Here is an 18,297-nt window from a genome sequence, read left to right as displayed (position 1 = left end):
ACGCTGATCCTTTACAGTGGAGAGCTTGGGCTGCACTGCCCGGGATGGAGGTGGCTGTCGAGGATGGCAGAGGCAGAGGAGGGGGTGGCCAGGACTGGGCGGCTGGCTGGCAGATGGTGGCAAGGAAAAGAGAGAGCAGAGCGCTTGGTGTGGTGCTGGGGGAAGGAGAGTTGTCAGAGGGGAGTCCTGAGGAACTGGAGAGTGTGGTAGTGGTCCAGACTCGTCCACCCACGATTACAAAGCATAAAAATCTAGAGTTCTTTCATGACTCATTTGGCAGCAAAACCTGACTGGATTGGCCCAAGGTCATGCACAGTGTTCATTTACCCACCGTGGTATGAATATGCACACATCTGCTGAAACCTGAATGAGTCTGCGTGCGGGATGCTGGCCCAGGTCCCACTGGGAGTTTTGTAGCATGCTGTATAGACACGAAATCTGTTTCTAAAAGCTGAAATATTCTGAATTCCACAACTCGTCTGGCCTCCAGGTTTTTGAACAAAGAACCGTGGATCTGTATTTAGGACGAGGAAGGCCGAAACGTTCTTTTAGAGAGCAGAATGCCAAGGATCAAGGGTGGGAATGGGAGAAGGGAGAGGTGGAGAGCTAAGTCCGGGGGTGGGTTTGAGAGGGGACGATAAAAAGCACAGAGCTGTGGGGTAAGGAGGGAAGTTTTTTTTTCCCTGGTGAGCTGACTGCACAGGGGTTGGCTTTAGAAGACAGCGAGTCTGAGATGGGAAAATCTAAAGGTGAGAAGCACGTAGCCTCCACCTTCTAGGGACAGGAGGGCCGTGGCCTTGCTGCTTCTCCCAACCCTCGACCCTTCCTCTGACCAGAAGCTCCACAGGCTGGTTAGAGCATGAGTCATGAGAGCCGCAGGCATCAAAGTTCAAGAAAACCCTCGCAAGCCTCCCCGCCCTTGTCTACATCCTCTGGTCTAAATCACGGGGTGCCAGGGCTTAAGCAAATTAAGGGAACTCATACATAACATCTGTAAACCTCAGTGCTGTGAGTGAGCGAGCCTTTAAGTCCTGTGCTTGCCCGTTAGCCGAGCTCCTCTCCTCACAGAGAAGAGAGCTCCTCTGTATTTCCCAGCTTCAGTGGGCAGGAAGGAATGCGCCCTCCACAGGCGCTGGGCAAGTCAAGGGTGGACGCTGGTGTCTCCACAGCCGCCCAGTCTCCGGCCCACGCTGGAAAGGCATTCCTCCGGCAGACGAAATAAAAGAGTGCTGAGAGCTGAAGTGCTTTGTTTGCTTTCTAAAATGAATCAAACTCTTCAAAAGCTTGGATTCAGCAGCGCCGGGTGTGCTGCGTTCCCACATCACATTCCTACCGTCTTGCCCTCCCCACTCCGACCCCAGGCCCTGCATTACTCAGATTCCTTCGACTCCCTCATCAGCGCCAGCTGGCGGCTGCCTGGGCTGCTCAGAAGGGCCGGATGCCCTGGGACAGGGCCTGCTGGACATTCACTGGCCTCAGCTGATGGGGGCGGTGGGGACAGAAATCAGGGGCCCTTGAAGGACTGGGTCAGCGGGCTCTCTTTGGGCCCCAGGTGGGAAAATGCGTCTCCAAACCCTAAAGAAATGGTTTACCCTGTGCCTCCAGTTAAGTGGCTATTGGGGGTTTGAAACACCGCCCCCGCTTTTCTTCCACACCCACCTCCACCCTGGAGTCACACTGGATGCCAGATGGGGAGGGTGACTTTTAGCGGCCCATGTGTCTGGAGCATGGTAAAGCTCAGGAGTGGATTGGAAACAGAACATCCAGCCCCATCCGGGAATTTAGGGCACGCAGTCCATAAATCTCTCCGCTCTTTCCACCTAAATGGTAGCAAAGAGTGGAGAGTGGGAAGGGGATGGCAAAGCTCTAGCATAAAGCACCGTGATCTCACGTCCTACCATCTAGAGGGTGACGCTACGTACGCGACGAGGGGTCAGGAAGACTTTTCAAATTTAAGAATACACAAGGGAAGAACAAAAAGTTACCAAGAAGGAAACCATAGCGCCTTTGTCACTGCTTATTTAATACATATTATGTAGCAATATCACTGTGCTGGGCCCTGCCTTCGGAAGAGTAGAGGCCGTCTTCCATCCAGTCACGCCACTCCTGTTTATTTGGTCTTGGCAGATCACCTTGACCTTTGTAAAAACCCACAGTCCAAGTTTCTACCCGCAGAAGAGATTTCCATGACAGTTTCATACAACAAATTGTTTATTTGGACAAACTAAAGCGTGCAATAATAGAACACCTCAGGGCTGGAGAAAACGGGAGGGAGCGTTTGCCGGCAGCCTGCACAATTTTACTGTTAAAAACTCCTTCTCTTCTACTGAACTTCATTCCTTTGTCCAGCTGGATACATATAAATAGTAGCAATCTAAGCCTTTGCACATTCATGGTGATGAATAAACCTAAATCTTTATTACGTGTTTCTAACTTTTCTTATTATTTCACCCCTAAGTTAACTTTCCCAAATCCTTCATATAAAGAAAACACTAAATGCTAAGATGGCGCCTCACAAATGCTTGTCATATTTCACTAGAATTGAGTGGATTTACTCGACATATAATTTAATCTGTTACGTTTTTTAAGTCCTTTGTGGGGGGAAGGTAGTAATTAAGTATTCTAAAGTTATAATATCAGTAGTATGTAGGTGTATATATATCATCAGAAACTTTACAGCTGCACGAGTTTTTCAAAAATCGAGTCAAGGTATTGCCAACAATCGCCCCATTTACAGGAGTCTTTGTAGCATGTTAGTGACACGGTATTACCTGTATTCTTGCAGGGTGTACCAAGGACTCAGAGGGCCCTAAGACACTCAACGTTAGCACTTCACCCTTGATAAAATTAAAAGCCACCTCGTAGAGTCTGGGATGGATGGCAGAGGGCAGTGGGAAGGGGGAAGAGGGTGGTGGACTTTTAAAAGGGTGGTGACAGTGACACACTTATAAACTTGACTGAGTGAAAAGGGGCAGTCAGACCTTGTAAAGGATTCATAGTGTGGGAATCCACATGTCATGCGTGAAGGTGAAGAGAGACCTGGAGGAACCACTGCTAATCTCTTTAGAGCCCCACCTCACCCCAGGTGGCTCGTCATTGAGGAAAAACAAGAAATAAGTCAGGGAGGAACGAAGGCAGAAGTAATTCGACGATCGTGAGTCAACAGCCTTTATAGTAAACACCATCCTCCATCTGCAGAAACTTACGTTAAAACAGTGCTTTGAACAACTTTCAGAAAACGGATATTCTTCCTAGGACACTGCTGTGAAAAGGGGGGAAGATGGCTGGGCTCTGGGTGGCCTTCATGAGGTCTCTTGTGCCAAAATAGGAGTGGAGGGAAAGTGAATGAAAGCTCCACCCCACACACGTAAGGAAGCCTGGAGACTGTTCTGAGCGTCTCTCCAATAACAGACTTTCATTCATTCCAAGAGCTTGACCCGCTCAACAGATACATGAGGGCGGTTGCCTAGAGTGAGAGGTGTTCTTCCCCTGCCTGCTGAAAAGTGGCTTATTTTTTTCATATTGACATCGATGAAGGCTGGGCGCGTGGACAAGGCCCAGGGCTTTGAGAAGACATAGATGCGATGCAGTTACCTACACAGGTGCAGAAGGGGATACGACAGAAGGAAAGACAGGATCCTCTTCTACAAGTTGCTTAAAATCTCACTCTGGGGGAGGCACCCTCACGGGTGAAACAATACAAGGCAATAACTAAGCACTAAATGATATACCACACACAAAACGCTGTATACAGAATCCTATGAGGATCTTTTCTCACGTGTAGATTCCAAGGCCTACAGAATCCAACTTAAAGGGGAGAAGCCGAAGCTTCCACAACTGGTTTTTAAAGGAGCTCAGATTTGGGAAGCCCTGACCTAAGCCATAGGTGATGAAAGACACAGGGGGTGCGGGGGTGGGCAATGGGGTAATCAACAATGGAGAGATTTTCTAGAAAAGGATCCATGCAGGAGATGGGGTGCAAGCTGGGGGGAAACGGGATTTAGGTAAGCAGATGATGAAAGGAAGGCAGTCTAGGCAAGAGCGACCACACACACACACACACACACACACACACACAGGCTTGAAAGTATGAGTAAGATGTGTGTGTGTGTGTGCACTATTAGCCTTAGTCACAACTCCAGAGCAACACATGTTCCTCAGGTAGGCTTAGTCCCACTAGGGTAGAGATGCTAATTTATCAAACTGACAAATGGAGGCTCAGATAATGAAGGCAGCCAGAGGAAGCCTGGCAGCCATGTAGCACACAGACCCGGGAGCCAGAAAGCCTGGGTTCACATGCCAGACCTGCCACTCCCTGGCCTGGACCTTTGTGCAAGTTATGGAAACCTCTCTGAGTCTCAGTTTGGTTACGTGTAAAACTAGAACGCTACGACCCACCTCATTAGGGTTGTTAGATGAATATTAAGAGAAATGATGTTTGTGACGGCCCAGCACAGGGCCTGGTCCCTGAATGAGCCAGTGGACTGAAGGAGAAAACTCTCAATGGCTCATCTTTGTTTGGGGACATTTCTGGAGACCTGTAGAATTGAAAAGTTGCTGCCTCGGATTATTTTTTTGAAATAACTTTGTTATAATGAAGATTTTTTTTTGAAATTGGTATCAAACTAAAAATGCTAAAACATGGCTCTAGAGTGGGTATTTCTATGTTGTTTCTCTGTGGCTGTGGCAGAATCTATACTTATCTGAACTTAGGGATGGATACATCTTGCACTCCTCTGGAGCATGCGTCAGCAAACTTGCTCCAGGGAGGGCCAGATAATACATTTTTTCGGCTTTTCAGTTTTTAACTGCCTCTGTCGCAGCTGCTCAAGTCTGCTGTTGCAGCTCACAGGGAACGTGGAGATGAACGTGTGCGCCTGTTCCAATAAAACTTTATTTAGAGACATCTCATGAAATATTATCCTGCTTTAGATTTTGTTCCAACCACTTAAAAATGTAAAAGCTATTCTTAGCTCGTAGGTCATATAAAAACAGGCGGCCCACAAGCCGTAGTTATCTGACTGACCTGTGCGCAAGAGCCAGGACTGGCAACAGGCCTGACCTGGTTGTGAAGAGGTGCATCCTAGCTCAGGGCTAATAAATGTAAACGGCACTCCCGCCCTCAACCGCGAGTTTCCCCACTGCCTTCCTAAGCAACAGGCAGAACCTCAGGATTACACAAGTCCTTTGAAGATGCACCGGTTCTCTTGCTCATTCATTCAGAAGGCATTTCAGCTTCTATAAGGTATAAGCCTGCAGGGCACACAGAGTTGAACAAGATACCAGCTCACCTGGAAGCTGGGGAAACAGACATCAACAAACCATCATGATACAATGTGTCAGAACCTTATGCTAGGGCCCTGGTCCAAGTCCAATAGGGGCATAGCACAGGGAGGGAGGGATTCGTTCTGAAAAGGCGAGGTGGGCAGGGTTGGGGGTGTAGACAAGGAAGCACAAAAGAGCAAGCGTTGGCACTGGGCTTGATAGCAGAAGAGTGAAGGGAGGACATTCTGGGCAGAAGGACCCGTCCGTGAAAAGTCAGGACTGTACAAGCGTCTTGGATTCAGTGAGTTCGCCCCTCCACCCTGCCCCAATGTGTGGCTACAGTGTGGGATGTGGGTTGCGAGGGGAGGTGAGATGAGGCCAGAAAGTGAGGGTGGGCTCCGATTATAGTCCAGCCCAAAGCATGTGGATCCTGTTTTTAAGGCATTGGAGTGTTCCTGGAGGTTTTTAAACATAGTAGTAACGTGATCAGCTCTGTATTCCAGAAACTAAGCAGGTAGCAATGTGGAACATAGAGCAGAACAAGGAGCCATTTCAAGCAGGGTAACTAAAAGGAGTGACTGGAATAAATCAGACAGGAGATACAGAGGACGGACCTAAAGCACTGTCTGTGGTTAGGATGCAAGCTGGTGGCCCCCGGGCAGGGCACCCCCAGAGCAGCAGCTCTGTCCTCTCTACCAAGGGCTGGACTGGATGATTCCCAAGGTTGCTTTCTGCCCTCGCAGGCTCTGACTCCCCCCTTCACTCTCAGCGAGCAGCCACGTGGGCTCCTCCTAAATTGTGGACGGAAGAATCTCTTTCCTCTAGCATCCTCTCTGAGATTTTGCTGTATCCACACCAGTGCCCGGCGGCAGCTGGAAAATGGTTTGGATGGCATCTGTGCCATTTCCCTTGCTCCGGCCTGCATGGGCATCTGGGGAGGCCGAGAGAGTGCTGGTGAGCACAGGTTAGTGTCCAAGCCCTGGGGTCCTGACCCATTTTATGAGGCTACCCATGGGAGCATTAGGGTGGCTGCATAAACCAATCGACGGTGTTCTTATAGCACAATTTAAACGGTATCTTTTCATCCAGAAGGTCAGGTGATGTAGATGGAGATATAGATGGAGAGGGGGCTGCTTCTGTATTCATTGAGAGCATTTGTGTTTCCCCAAAGGGTTCTGACGGAAACAGAGCAGATGACACTAATAAAGTAACAGCTATCAGCATTATGTAAGCTGCATTAAGAAAGAGTTCAATACTTTTTAACTAATAGTCTACTGTCCCTGAGTGTTTAAACAAACCAAGGGTAAAAACAGAGAAATAGATCATATCATTCCCTGCTCAAAACGTTCCCGTGACTTCCTGTCACACTCAGGAGAAAATCCAAACGGCTGTCACCTCCCTCTCTCCCTCCATCCCCTGGGTACCCCTCTCTGGGCAACCTGGACTGCTCACTGGTCTTAAATACACCAAGCTCACTTGTATCTCGGGCCCTTCCCATGGGTCACTTGTTCTGTCTGGAACATTCTTTCCCCAGATCTTTGAGTGGATCCCTCATGTTGTTCAGATTCCTGCTTCAATATTACCTCCCTAGAGGGCCTTACATGACCACTCGCTCTAAAATGAGACTCTCCTCGCCCACCTTGGTCTGTTTTCCTCTAGCAATTTTTCCTGCGTAATTTTTCTTCATGGCATCTACCACACCAAAACTGTACTATATATTTCTTTAATTTTTGTCCTCCACTCCTACTAGACTGTAAGCTTTGTGAGGGTAAGACCTTTAACTGGGCTGTTGTTGTATTCTCCCTACCTAGAACAGCCGTGGCACGTGGTTGGTTCTGAACTGATATTTGTTAAATTAGAAAGCTGCCCGGTGATAGGATGGCACAGAGATGGAGGGATTCCTCCATCTTTTTCTGAATGCCCACCACACGTATAATATCGATAATAGTCTAATAGTGATAATAGTTATAATTAACATGATCATTTAAAATTAATTTATATCATATAACAATAATATTATAATGATATATGATGTTAATGTTATATGATATAGTAATAAAATAATGTATAATAAATTTAATATTAAAATAATAATTAATAATGTAATAATACTAATAAGCCATCATTTACTAAGGTCTTACTCTCTGCCAAATACTATTAACTTCTATCCACATTAGTTCATTTAGTCCTCATTATAACACTAGCAGGTTGATATTATTGTCTATTTTACACTTCAGGACACCAAAATTAGGAAGTTAGAAATTTGTTGAGATTCTAACACACGTTTAACTGACTCCAACACCCTCATGCTTTTCTCTATATAACTAACAATACAACGACCCAAATCATCTTGAAATAAACTTCAGGTGGGTTTTCAGGTATATTCTGTACAGGACAGAAACAGGAGAGCAGGAGAGCCACTTGGTGTGAGTTAAGCTTTTACCTAGAGAAAGAAAGAGCCCTGGCATATGCTTTGGGAAACTCTTTAAAAGCATTAAAAAGGGGTGAGATAGTGTTCACTATTCAGTGGTACTCATCAAACAAAACAGAAGGCGGATTCAGCTTTACTGCTTAGGAAGCCAAAGGAATGTTATCTAGATCTCCTGGAGGCCACAAGACTCATCTTACAGATGAGAAGGCCTTTGACTTATCCAGGCAGACACCAAAAACAATTTCCTGCCAGCTAGACTGTCACATAAGTCTGTGGGACCCTTAGGAAGATCCTTGCAGTGTAATATGTCTCATGCTTAATGTGTATTCAGAAGGACCTTGCAAAATCACTCAGGCTCATTTTCACTCCAAGGCTAAATGAGGGAAAGAGGTCGAGTGGAGGTCCCAAACCTGTGTGTCAACCTCACTATGACCACCTTGGTGGTGGTGGTGGTGGGGGGGGTCCTGTCCAGGGAATAAGTGCCACATTAAACAGTGATCTAAACTCTGAGCCCTGTACCCTGTATCCGGAAACCACTTTTGTAGGACAGCTGCTCTCCTGTTCTTTTTGCTTAGATCATAAAAGTAGAATTTTTTTAAATAAATTTATTTATTTATTGTTTTGTTCTGTTTTTTTATTTTTGGCTGCATTGGGTCTTCGTTGCTGTGCACAGGCTTTCTCTAGTTGTGGCGAGCGGGGGCTACTCTTCATTGCGGTGCGCGGGCTTCTCATTGCAGTGACTTCTCTTGTTGCGGAGCACGGGCCCTAGGTGCACGGGCTTCAGTAGTTGTGGCTCACGGGCTCTAGAGCGCAGGCTCAGTAGTTGTGGCGCACGGGCTTAGCTGCTCTGCAGCATGTGGGATCTTCCCGGACCAGGGCTCGAACCCATGTCCGCTGCATTAGCAGGTGGATTCTTAACCACTGCACCACCAGGGAAGCCCCATAAAAGTAGAATTTTAATCCATTGGGAATTGGGAAGAAAAAAAATCAAACTGATTCTGATCCAACTCAGTCAGGAGAAAAATAAAGGCTGATTTTTCCATCCAAGTCGTGTAGTCTAGTTGGAGTCCTTCCCATTCAGGGACAGCTATTGTCTGCACTCATCGAGTCTCAATCCTGAGGTCCCATGAAAAGGAATTTTCCCCTCACTGCTCCATTCCTCAGAAGAGTTGCTGAAGGTGACCATTTCTGTTCTCTCCTGGGTGATCCTCTCTCTCTATAGAAAGCATGAAGTTGAACCAAATGCTCTGTGCTTCACTGGGAAAAGACTGAGTTTTTTTAACTAGGCTCGTCAAACAGTGGGCATGTTTTGTTCCCTGGATAATAAGTGTTGGTGGGTTAATGGGTCATCTTCAAGAGAGAGGTCAGAAGGAAAAACTGCAGTGTTCAAAGCTGGAACTAGAAATGCCAGCCATCAAAGAACACAGTACTTGGTGAACAGCGATGATGTATAGGGCGTGCACTGGCCAGCCCCATCTAAGAGGTCACAGCTAACCTTTATCCTCAGCAAAACCAGAGAAGGTCTACTGAATGTGGCTGACACTCAACTCTGTGAGGCCCTCGTGAGAAGCCGGCCAGGGAATCCCTGGTGCCTGAGCTACCAAGTTCCTTTTCACTGAGGGAGAATTGTATTCTGGCTCCTTGCAGACTGACATTGCAAGTACTTTGAACATTGAAAAGAACAAAAAAAGCAAACAGCCGCAAGAAAGGGGAGGGGAGGGAGGAGAGAAAGAGAGAGAGAGATATCAGCAGGGGTAGTTAGTAAAAAGGGGCCCGGAGACAGAAAACCTTTTGTTCCCCGAGTTTGTTTCATGTAGAGATTGTGAGGTGAACGGCTTTGAAATGAAATGGGTTTATGAAGGAGTTGCTAGGTCACAGGAAGCGCGACTGTCAGACTGCTTTCTGAATTCCATTTCTTTAAAATTTGGGTTAAGCTTAAAAAGAATTTATCTCCTTTTCCAGGGGTTTTGGGGGTGGGGGTGGAGTAAGGTTCGGGAAGGTTCCTGACTTTATTTTCCACCCTTTCTGACAATGTAGAAAGAAATGATCACGTTACAAGTTCTTTGTCAGTTTTCAGGAGTTAAGGGTGGGCGGAGCGTCCGCATTACCTTGGCCCACTAGCCAATGACGGGGCGGTATGCAAATTAGCTCCGTGCTCGGCCTGCCTCAATCAAAACAGTGAGCTCAGAGGCTTGGCGGGCGTAGCGGTGCCGGAGCTCCGCGCAGCGCTGACAACTGGCTGCAGCTGGGCCGTTCTCACTTTCATTTAGCCCAGCGCTCGATGGAGGGGCGGACACGCCAGTGCTTAATGCAGTCTAACTAGTGTAGGAAAACGCCTCAATTCACCGCTGCCGAGATGAAGTATAAGGTAAGAGAGTGCCTTTTACAGAAGGTTTCCGTGTGTGTGTGTGTGTGTGTGTGTGTGTGTGTCCGTCTGTCCTCTGCAGGACAGCTCCTCTGCAGGGACCCCTACTCTGCCCGATTGTGTTCTGTTTTGAGATGGGTCTCAGTCACTGGGGTTGGCATACAAGCAGGCAGGCAGAGCTCCAGCCTCTAAGACCCACGCCGGGAGCTCACAGTACACCCGGTCCACCACCCCTGAAAGTCTGGCGGAGCTGCAGTGGCCACTGTAGATCAGAGGGTGTCTAACTCCATGCGGAGCGCCCCTTAGCTCAGCACCCCGCGCCCGGGCCTGGCCGCCACTGTCCCGGGAGACGTAGTAAGAAAGGAATCAGAACTGCTGAGCCTCTCAGCCTGGCTCTTAAAGCAGTTTTCAGCCTTTGCTTTAAAGCGTTTGCTTCGGGAAGCAGTTTGCCATACGTACTTTTCGTGGAAGAAGTTCAAAGCCCCAGGTACCCTTATACAGCTGATGATGGAGAATTTTGACATCCATAAATGACATTGGATTCAGAACCAATGAGTACTTGCCATCTCTTGAAAACACTTTCATTGGCGTTTGAATGGACTGAGGGTCTGAAGGCTCCAGCGAGCTTATTGTCCCTGAAACTCAGAGCGGTGTCAGAACACTCAGCAGCATATTTTCCCAAGCATTTCTCACCTTTGTGTGTTTATTCTCGGCAAAAGGATTATAACTTATTTAGAATATCCCCTTTTGTCTAAGTTGCCCCCATCTAACCAGGCAAGCAGCTTTCACAGACCCCTATTCAGAGCCGACTGCAAGGGATTGGATATGAATTTTGCTTGGAGGATGACTACGTGTGTTTTAGAATAGATACAGCCCCAGTGCGTTTAAACAAACATGCTATTATTAAAAGGCGTTTAGGCAAGGTGGTTATGCTTTGGGATTGGCAATTTGAATTACCTGTCTGACCTTCAAGATTGTGCTAGCTGAGAGCTACTTGGCTTTCTTTCTGAATTACCTAGGTTCTGGCTCATCCTTTTTTAATGTGAGATTGTAAATACTCAGTTCTGGCTAATAGCCGCTGGCTAACCTCAGTGATAAACCTGTTATTCAAAAGCTATAAATCTTGTTCAGTAGCTCTAAATCTAACTGTTGAAAGTCTCTATTGTGATGCATGAGTTATAGCTCTCCTTGGAAAGGTTAGAACTCTCTGAAAGCAGAGGTATCAGTTAGCACTGTACTATCAGCTTTCCATTTTCTACCTCAATAGGAGAGATCAGGGGAATGGATAATCCTGAAGATTCTTAATATTTTTGACTTCAGGATGCAACCAGAAACAAACCCTTCTACCTGGCAGGAAAGCTCTTTTTCTTGAAATGGCTCACCCGTATTTCCACAGTTCCCTTATTTAGAACAGTGATAGGATATCATAATGTCCTATCTCCAGATATTACTTAGCCTTCAGTGAATCTTTGCCCCTCTTCTGCCTATTGTGAATGCCTTTAGTTTCATAAAAACCAGCTTGAAGTGGGAAAAAAGAGAAAATACGTTCCTACATTTATTATTGGAAAGTATAAATGGCTGTTTTTAACGTTGAGTGCCGCAACCTGGAAAGTGACAGAAAAGTCTAAAGTCACTTTTATTCAGCGACCTCATCATGTTTAGTTTTACTTTTGGGGAAAGAAAACATCACAGCAGCTGACGCTGTGAACTATGATTGCCATTCATGGGGAAAGCCTGCCTCTGCCGGGTCTTACCAGTGTCGAACACCCTGCCAAGTGTTGTAAATGTATGATTTTTATTAGCTTGCGCACATCTTCACCAGCAAAACTACTGACTTCCCCAACTAACCAAATGACAGATTGACACCTTGTGGTGACTATAAAAGGAACCAACAGCTGAAGCAATCTACTTTCCCTTTCTTATAAAGCCTATTTTCTCTCAAGTTAATAATGGACTTTGTTTCAGGAGAGGATTTTGTAACTTTAAGTAGAGGAGGTGGCACAAAGGTAGACGAGTGATAAATAACAGTTCTTAAGACTCACCAGGCCAATACAGAATTCCATATTTAAATCTCCAATTAACTCCATGAGGTGGTGTTAATACTTTATACTCATTTTCAAATGTGGAAATTGTGGCAAAGAGAGGCTAAGTAATCTATCCAAAGCCACACAGCTAAAAAGTGGAGGAGCTGGGATTTGAACCAAGGTGATCTGGCTCCAGAACTTGTGACTTTAAACCACTATTAAAGAAAGAACTCTCTGTGACCTCCCTAAAATGTGCTGTGTGACTGGTGTTTTCTTCTCCCAGGAAGTTTAAGACTCTATGTCATCTAGAGTATTCCTGCACATCAAGGTAACGATTATATAAAAGACCTTTCGTGCTTATTGAATAAACCATAAGAACTCAAGAAAAAGTATTCCTGCAGAATAGATTCTTTTTTTTTTTTTTTTTTAAGACAGTAACTCTGCAAAGCAAAGTGAAATGCATGTTTGGCAGTGTTGTTTAATTCAAGCCACTTAGGTAGTAAAACCAGATAATTATTAGATTGTAAAATCCTGGAGTCAGGAATTACCTTTTAGACACTATATTGCTCTAAACACTATAAATTTAGCACAGTCAGACTTAAAAATACTCACTGAGAGATTTATAATCCGGCCACTCTTAAGATATTTTTTATATACATTTATTTATTTATTATTTTTGGCTGTGTTGGGTCATTGTTGCTGTGCTCGGGCTTTCTCTAGTTGCGGTGAGCGGGGGCTACTCTTCGTTGCGGTGCGCGGGCTTCTCATTGCGGTGGCTTCTCTTGTTGCGGAGCACGGGCTCTAGGCACACAGGCTTCAGTACTTGTGGCACACGGGCTTAGTTGCTCCATGGACATGTGGGATCTTCCCAGACCAGGGCTCGAACCCGTGTCCCCTGCGTTGGCAGGCAGATTCTTAACCACTGAGCCATCAGGGAAGTCCCTAAGGCTTTTTTTTTTAACCAGATTATCTGGTTTGGCTACTTCAGGGATCATAACTAGAGAACAACCAAGCCTCCACTCATTCTGAACTTACACACAGCTCCAGCTCAGCCAGCTTATATTTGTGGTACTCTTGAGCACTGTGGAATGCAAGCTATTGCTCGGGTGAATTTTTTTTGGTTAGCCTATATCTAGTCTATTTTAATTGCATTGTATGTATTTTTATTTGTTCACAGGAAGGGTGCAGTCACTCTCACATGCACGTAAAGTTCCATTTCTTTTTAAAGGATTCCGTCTGAGGTTCGCTGACAGTAAATCGCGGGGGACTTCATTTATCAAGAATTTCCCCCAAGCTCCTTGGAACATACACAGCTTGTTCTGGATACTGGGGTTGAGGGCTGTGCCTCGGTGGCCGTGGCTTGCTCAGGGAAAGCTTCCCTCCTGAGGGTCTGGGGGTGGGTTATCGCTGCTGTCTGCCAGGAGGGTAATTGGAGGGTGGGTGCACAGCTGTGTTTGAGCAGAGGCCCGAGGCCCCACCCACGTTGTGCAGGCCCAGGCCTGGTCAGTGCCCCACGGGCCCGGCCTGTTTGATCTCTAATAGCTGAGCAGCTTCTGTGGCTAGGCCAAATTTCTGTACCCTGTGTGCCTACATTAAAATGCTAAATTACTTATCTAGTCTGCCATTCAGCAAACTCATTCATGAACGTTCCGACTGAACGTTCGAACAGGTAGAGCTTAGCACACAAGTAAGAAAACTACATTCTGAAATTCAGACTCCTGCGTCGTGGATGAACATGGTAAAGTAGGTTAGGGAAACCAGAAAGTGTGTACTATGAAAAGCTTTCTCGGGGACTTTGAAAATATTTTTATTTTCTCAAGGTGGCTTGAGAACATTTGATCAAGTGTCTTTGATTTAGTCAGCATGGTCATTTATAATCCATATAATTTCTGATTCTTTCCTGGCTTCAACATTTTGGTTTTAAATTTTTTATTCTCTTCTAAATGATGTGTTGCACACCCTCCAAATGAGGGACTCCTGCCCCCTGCCTCCTTTTTAAAACTTATGTGAGATCTATGCATTTAAAAGCACCAAAAGATGCTTTGAAAAAATTATTTGGTTACATATTTATTTCTTAACTGAGCAAACCCATTTTCAGAGCTAAACGATTTACGTATACAGAAATCAGTCTTTGTAGAACTGAAGGTGTTCTGAGAACACTGATCTAGCAGGTTGCACAGTAACGAAGATTCCTTCAGCATCCTTTCCTTGCTGGAATATACATCAGTCGTCTTCTGAGAATTCATCAGTGGCTTCCACTCTGCGCCCCCCCACTTCTAAAGAAACTTCCTCTCCACTTTTCAAGCCTCTTTGCCAATTCCATCCCCTTTCGTGCCCTTATGACCTCATCGTCTCTCTCTCTTTTTTTTTTTTTTTTTTTTTTTTGCGGTACCCGGGCCTCTCCCGTTGCGGAGCACAGGCTCCGGACGCGCAGGCTCAGCGGCCATGGCTCACGGGCCCAGCCGCTCCGCGGCATGTGGGACCTTCCCAGACCGGGGCACGAACCCGTGTCCCCTGCATCGGCAGGCAGACTCTCAACCACTGCGCCACCAGGGAAGCCCGTCTCTCATTTTTTTCATTCAAGCATTCTTTATGCTTCTCTAATACCGACTTCTGTAGGGCTTGCCTCCCCACCACCTACACAGACGTGGCACACTTAAAGCACACTCTGTACCCCCTACCTTCCTCCTCTCTTTGGACTCTATGGGAAATCTTGGTCCCTTGTTGCTCCCATTCATTTGCCCCTGTCTCTTTGTGCCTACGTGACTTGGTGCGTGTGTCACTTGCCGCGAGTCAAACCCCCTCATCCATCCACTCTATAAAAGAATCAGAAGACTAAACCTTTGTCTCCCTGACTGTCCTGTAATCCCTACAATAGGCTTTCTGTTTCTCACCTCTGCCCTACCCTGTTAGCACTACCTTACTCATTAACCTCTTTCAATCAAATCGCTATCTAAATGATACCTGGAACTCACATAGGTTGCCCACTGGGGCTTTCCAGTTTTAGGTAAGCCCCACTGAATATGAGAGACTCACCCTTTATTTGTATGTAGAGGCAGATTGACAGACAAGTCCCTTGAATAAAAAGTACGATCCAGGATATGTTGTGGCCTTGGGGGTGGGAGGCAGAGGTAGGGACTTGGTCTCTTCTGTGTTCTTGCAGTAGAGACAAGATAGAGTATGAGGTTTGGGGAAAGGCATTTCTGTTTCCTGTGACGTGATGCTCTGTAACCTTGGGCAAGTTAAGCTCTCTGGGCCTCAGCTTTCTTATCTGTAAAGTAGGGATAATAACTGCCTCATAGGATTGGTCTAAAGCCTAAGCAAGACATTTTCCATGGTAAGGTATTTACCATGGCTCCTGCATAATGGAAGCAGACAATGCTAGTTGGCCCCAGCTCTCCTTATATAAGTAGGTGCCCAATAGATGTTGAAAGGATAGCGTGGACTCAAGACTTGGTGACAGGATTATGTCAAAACCCCAGTCACTAGGTTAAGATAATCGAGTATTATTGAATATTCCATGGGCCTGGAGATGTCTTGCAGAAATGCAGATGCCAGACATAGGGATTTACCAGTACACCTCTGTCCCCACTTGCTAATATTTTAATGATTTGGTATCTTCATTGTTATTAATAAGATTTGATATTCCTGAAATTGTAGGACCTTGCTCACGGTAGGTACTCAACCAACATTGAATTGAATGTTGAATTACATATAATACTTACACAAATAGCCGTTAAAAGAGTCTCGCTGTATGGCATAGTGGATTTTGTTTCAAATCCCACTTTTGTTACTTCCTAACAGTATAATTTTAGGCAAGCTACTTCAGGCCTCCATTTCCTCATTTATAAAATGGGAGTAATAGTACCTGTCTCATCAGATAGTTGTAAGGATATAATATATGAAAATGATCTGTTTCTAGTACATAATAGGCATTTTAAAATGGCAGGTATTATATGATGCATTATAAGATACATATAATATATATACTCAGATATATAGGTGCAGAAGCATTATATATATAAAAATGTAAGAGGAAACCTTTGCTACAATTGTTTATCCACAACAAAAGTGGTACCGAGGGCAAGAGAAAGTCATGACTGTAAAAAATCAAAGGTGAAGTGCACAGGTGAGTGGGGCTCAGGGAAACCATATCCCTAGCCTACTGCCGTCAGTTAGAGTGATGGAGATGTAAAGTAAGAGGCGATGGTGATCTATTTTTAGATCATTTTAGGGTTAGAAAGAAACTTAAACAAATTGGTTTGAAATCCCAGCCCCTGGGACCATGGAAATACTCTGCAGTAACATATAGACTTAATTACCAAGGCTCCTTGCCAAGATAAACGAAATGGTGCCACTGGGAAGAAATCCTCTATTTCCAGCTTAAAATGAAGAGAATAGCTACCAGTTACCTAGGCAATGGATGACTGCAAAGAGTATGGGCACGGAAAAGGGACCAAAAACAAAAAACAAAAAAACCCTGTTTATACTTTGTCAGCAACACCCCCTCCGTCTTATTTACTTTGAACATTCCAGTCATCCCCCTGCGGGAATTCTTACTAGTTAATGAGGACTCCGCAGGCCTGGGGACCATTACAGCTTAGCTGCAAAAGACTGTCTTCCTGAGGAATCTTCCTTTTAAGATAAATGCCTTATTGGTGACCTTTTCCACCCTCCACTGGAAAGAGTGATTCAGAAGGTAGACAATGTGATCTAGGTGAATTGAGGCATATGCTTTGAGGAAGATGGAACAGGCACTCCAGAAAATATAAGTAGTGATGGTGTGTGACCGTGAGTTTTCATGGTTGAGATGGAGGGTGGGACAGCTGATCATGGAGATAATGAAATTTCCAGTGCAATGTTTTCAAATACATATACTTGGACCTCACCATGGACTACTAAATACAGGTTTATTCTTTAAAAAAATAAAAAGCTAGTCCCTTACCCTCAACCTCTTCTCCAATTAATTTAGCAATTAATTGTGCTAAATGGTATTTAGGTAGGTGGTTCATGAGCCTTATTCAAAGGCTGGGTTCACTCACATGGAGGCATCTTATTTCTTTGCAGATCTTGGTGTGTATGTTGCAAATGAGAATTCCTCCTGTTAGTTCTAATATGTCAAGGTAATAGTTATGTTACCAAAAATGTTCCTTATGTGGAACGTTGATGTTTATGATTACCAGAAATAAAGACTGATCAACCATGAATATGTAAAAGTGCAAGCACTGCACCAAAACGTTTGATAGCTCATTTTGAATTTAATTCCTTTCTTTGCTCTTTGTGTGTGTGGGCAGGGTGGGGGGGGGGGGCGGTGGCGGGGAGGGGGTGTGTGTGTGTGAGGGTGTTATTTGTGAAACTCAGTAGAAAGTTGCAACCACCAAAAGGCATAAATGGTTAGGATTTGAACCAGATCTTTCTATTTAATTAAAGCAATATTTATTTAGTCAGTATGATATGTCATTAATATTTTTCCTAATTTATTTTAGTTATGCTGTCTCTTGTATGAATTAGCCTTAATCTCATTGATTTGTGGTAGTCAGTTTATTGCCCTTAATTTAGCACCTCACTCCCACAGAAGATGGGGCTGACTCAGGACTCAGGCTTCTCTGTCCCCAGGCTCTGTGCTCTACTGAAAGACTAAGCTGGGATTCCGTCCCCCAGCCCCCAATAACCATAACAAGCAATGCCAGCCACTGGGAAGTCAGGAAAGTGGACTTCTAGACGCTCCAGGCTTCGGACAGGACATGTCAGTGGTCTGTCCTGAGTTTGTTGTCACTGTGTTTTGCTTGTTGTTATTAGTCATCCATGGTATGGCTTAGAGTTGGCAGGAAACGGCTCGAGTGGACCAGCAGTGCTGCAGAGCCATCACAACAGCATTGGTAGAGCAAAATTCTGACGTCTTTTTTCCCTTGAGTGCTCCTCTGGGTTAGAACTTGCATGTTATTCTCTGATTCTCCAATCTTTTCCACTCAGAGCTAAGTTCGATGAGCATCCCCTTAAATGGTGGAGAGGGTAAAGGAAGGGGGTGATAGGAACACAGTTAGCCCAATGGCATTCACTGTGAAGCTGGACTGCTTGACAGTCTCACAGAGGCCAGGATGCCCTTGGAATAGATCTCGTTCCCTTATAAAGATCATCTTGTCAATGAGAGAACAGTCCATTGACTAAACCTAAGATTCTTATCAGTACTTATCTTTTTTTCTCCCAAATCC

The 18,297-nt window shown here is 45.3% G+C and overlaps 1 protein-coding gene across 1 annotated transcript in view; it reads left to right on the top strand.

The window, feature by feature from the left end:
* Positions 1-5,405: 5,405 nt before the first annotated feature.
* Positions 5,406-18,297, top strand: part of NEDD9 (neural precursor cell expressed, developmentally down-regulated 9) — a 49,382-nt gene continuing 36,490 nt past the window's right edge. Inside the window, exon 1 of the mRNA XM_022586663.2 lies at positions 5,406-10,064. Coding sequence (XP_022442371.1) covers positions 10,053-10,064 — 12 coding nt within the window. The 5' untranslated portion in view covers positions 5,406-10,052. The remainder of the gene's footprint in view (positions 10,065-18,297) is intronic.

This window comes from Delphinapterus leucas, chromosome 10, assembly GCF_059928025.1.
Source record: "Delphinapterus leucas isolate spDelLeu-1000000601 "Yukka" chromosome 10, BTC_Dleu_Yukka2, whole genome shotgun sequence".
Taxonomy (NCBI): Eukaryota; Metazoa; Chordata; class Mammalia; order Artiodactyla; family Monodontidae; genus Delphinapterus; species Delphinapterus leucas.
The sequence above is the reverse complement of the archived record's forward strand: the minus strand, read 5'-3'. Positions and strand labels throughout refer to the sequence as shown.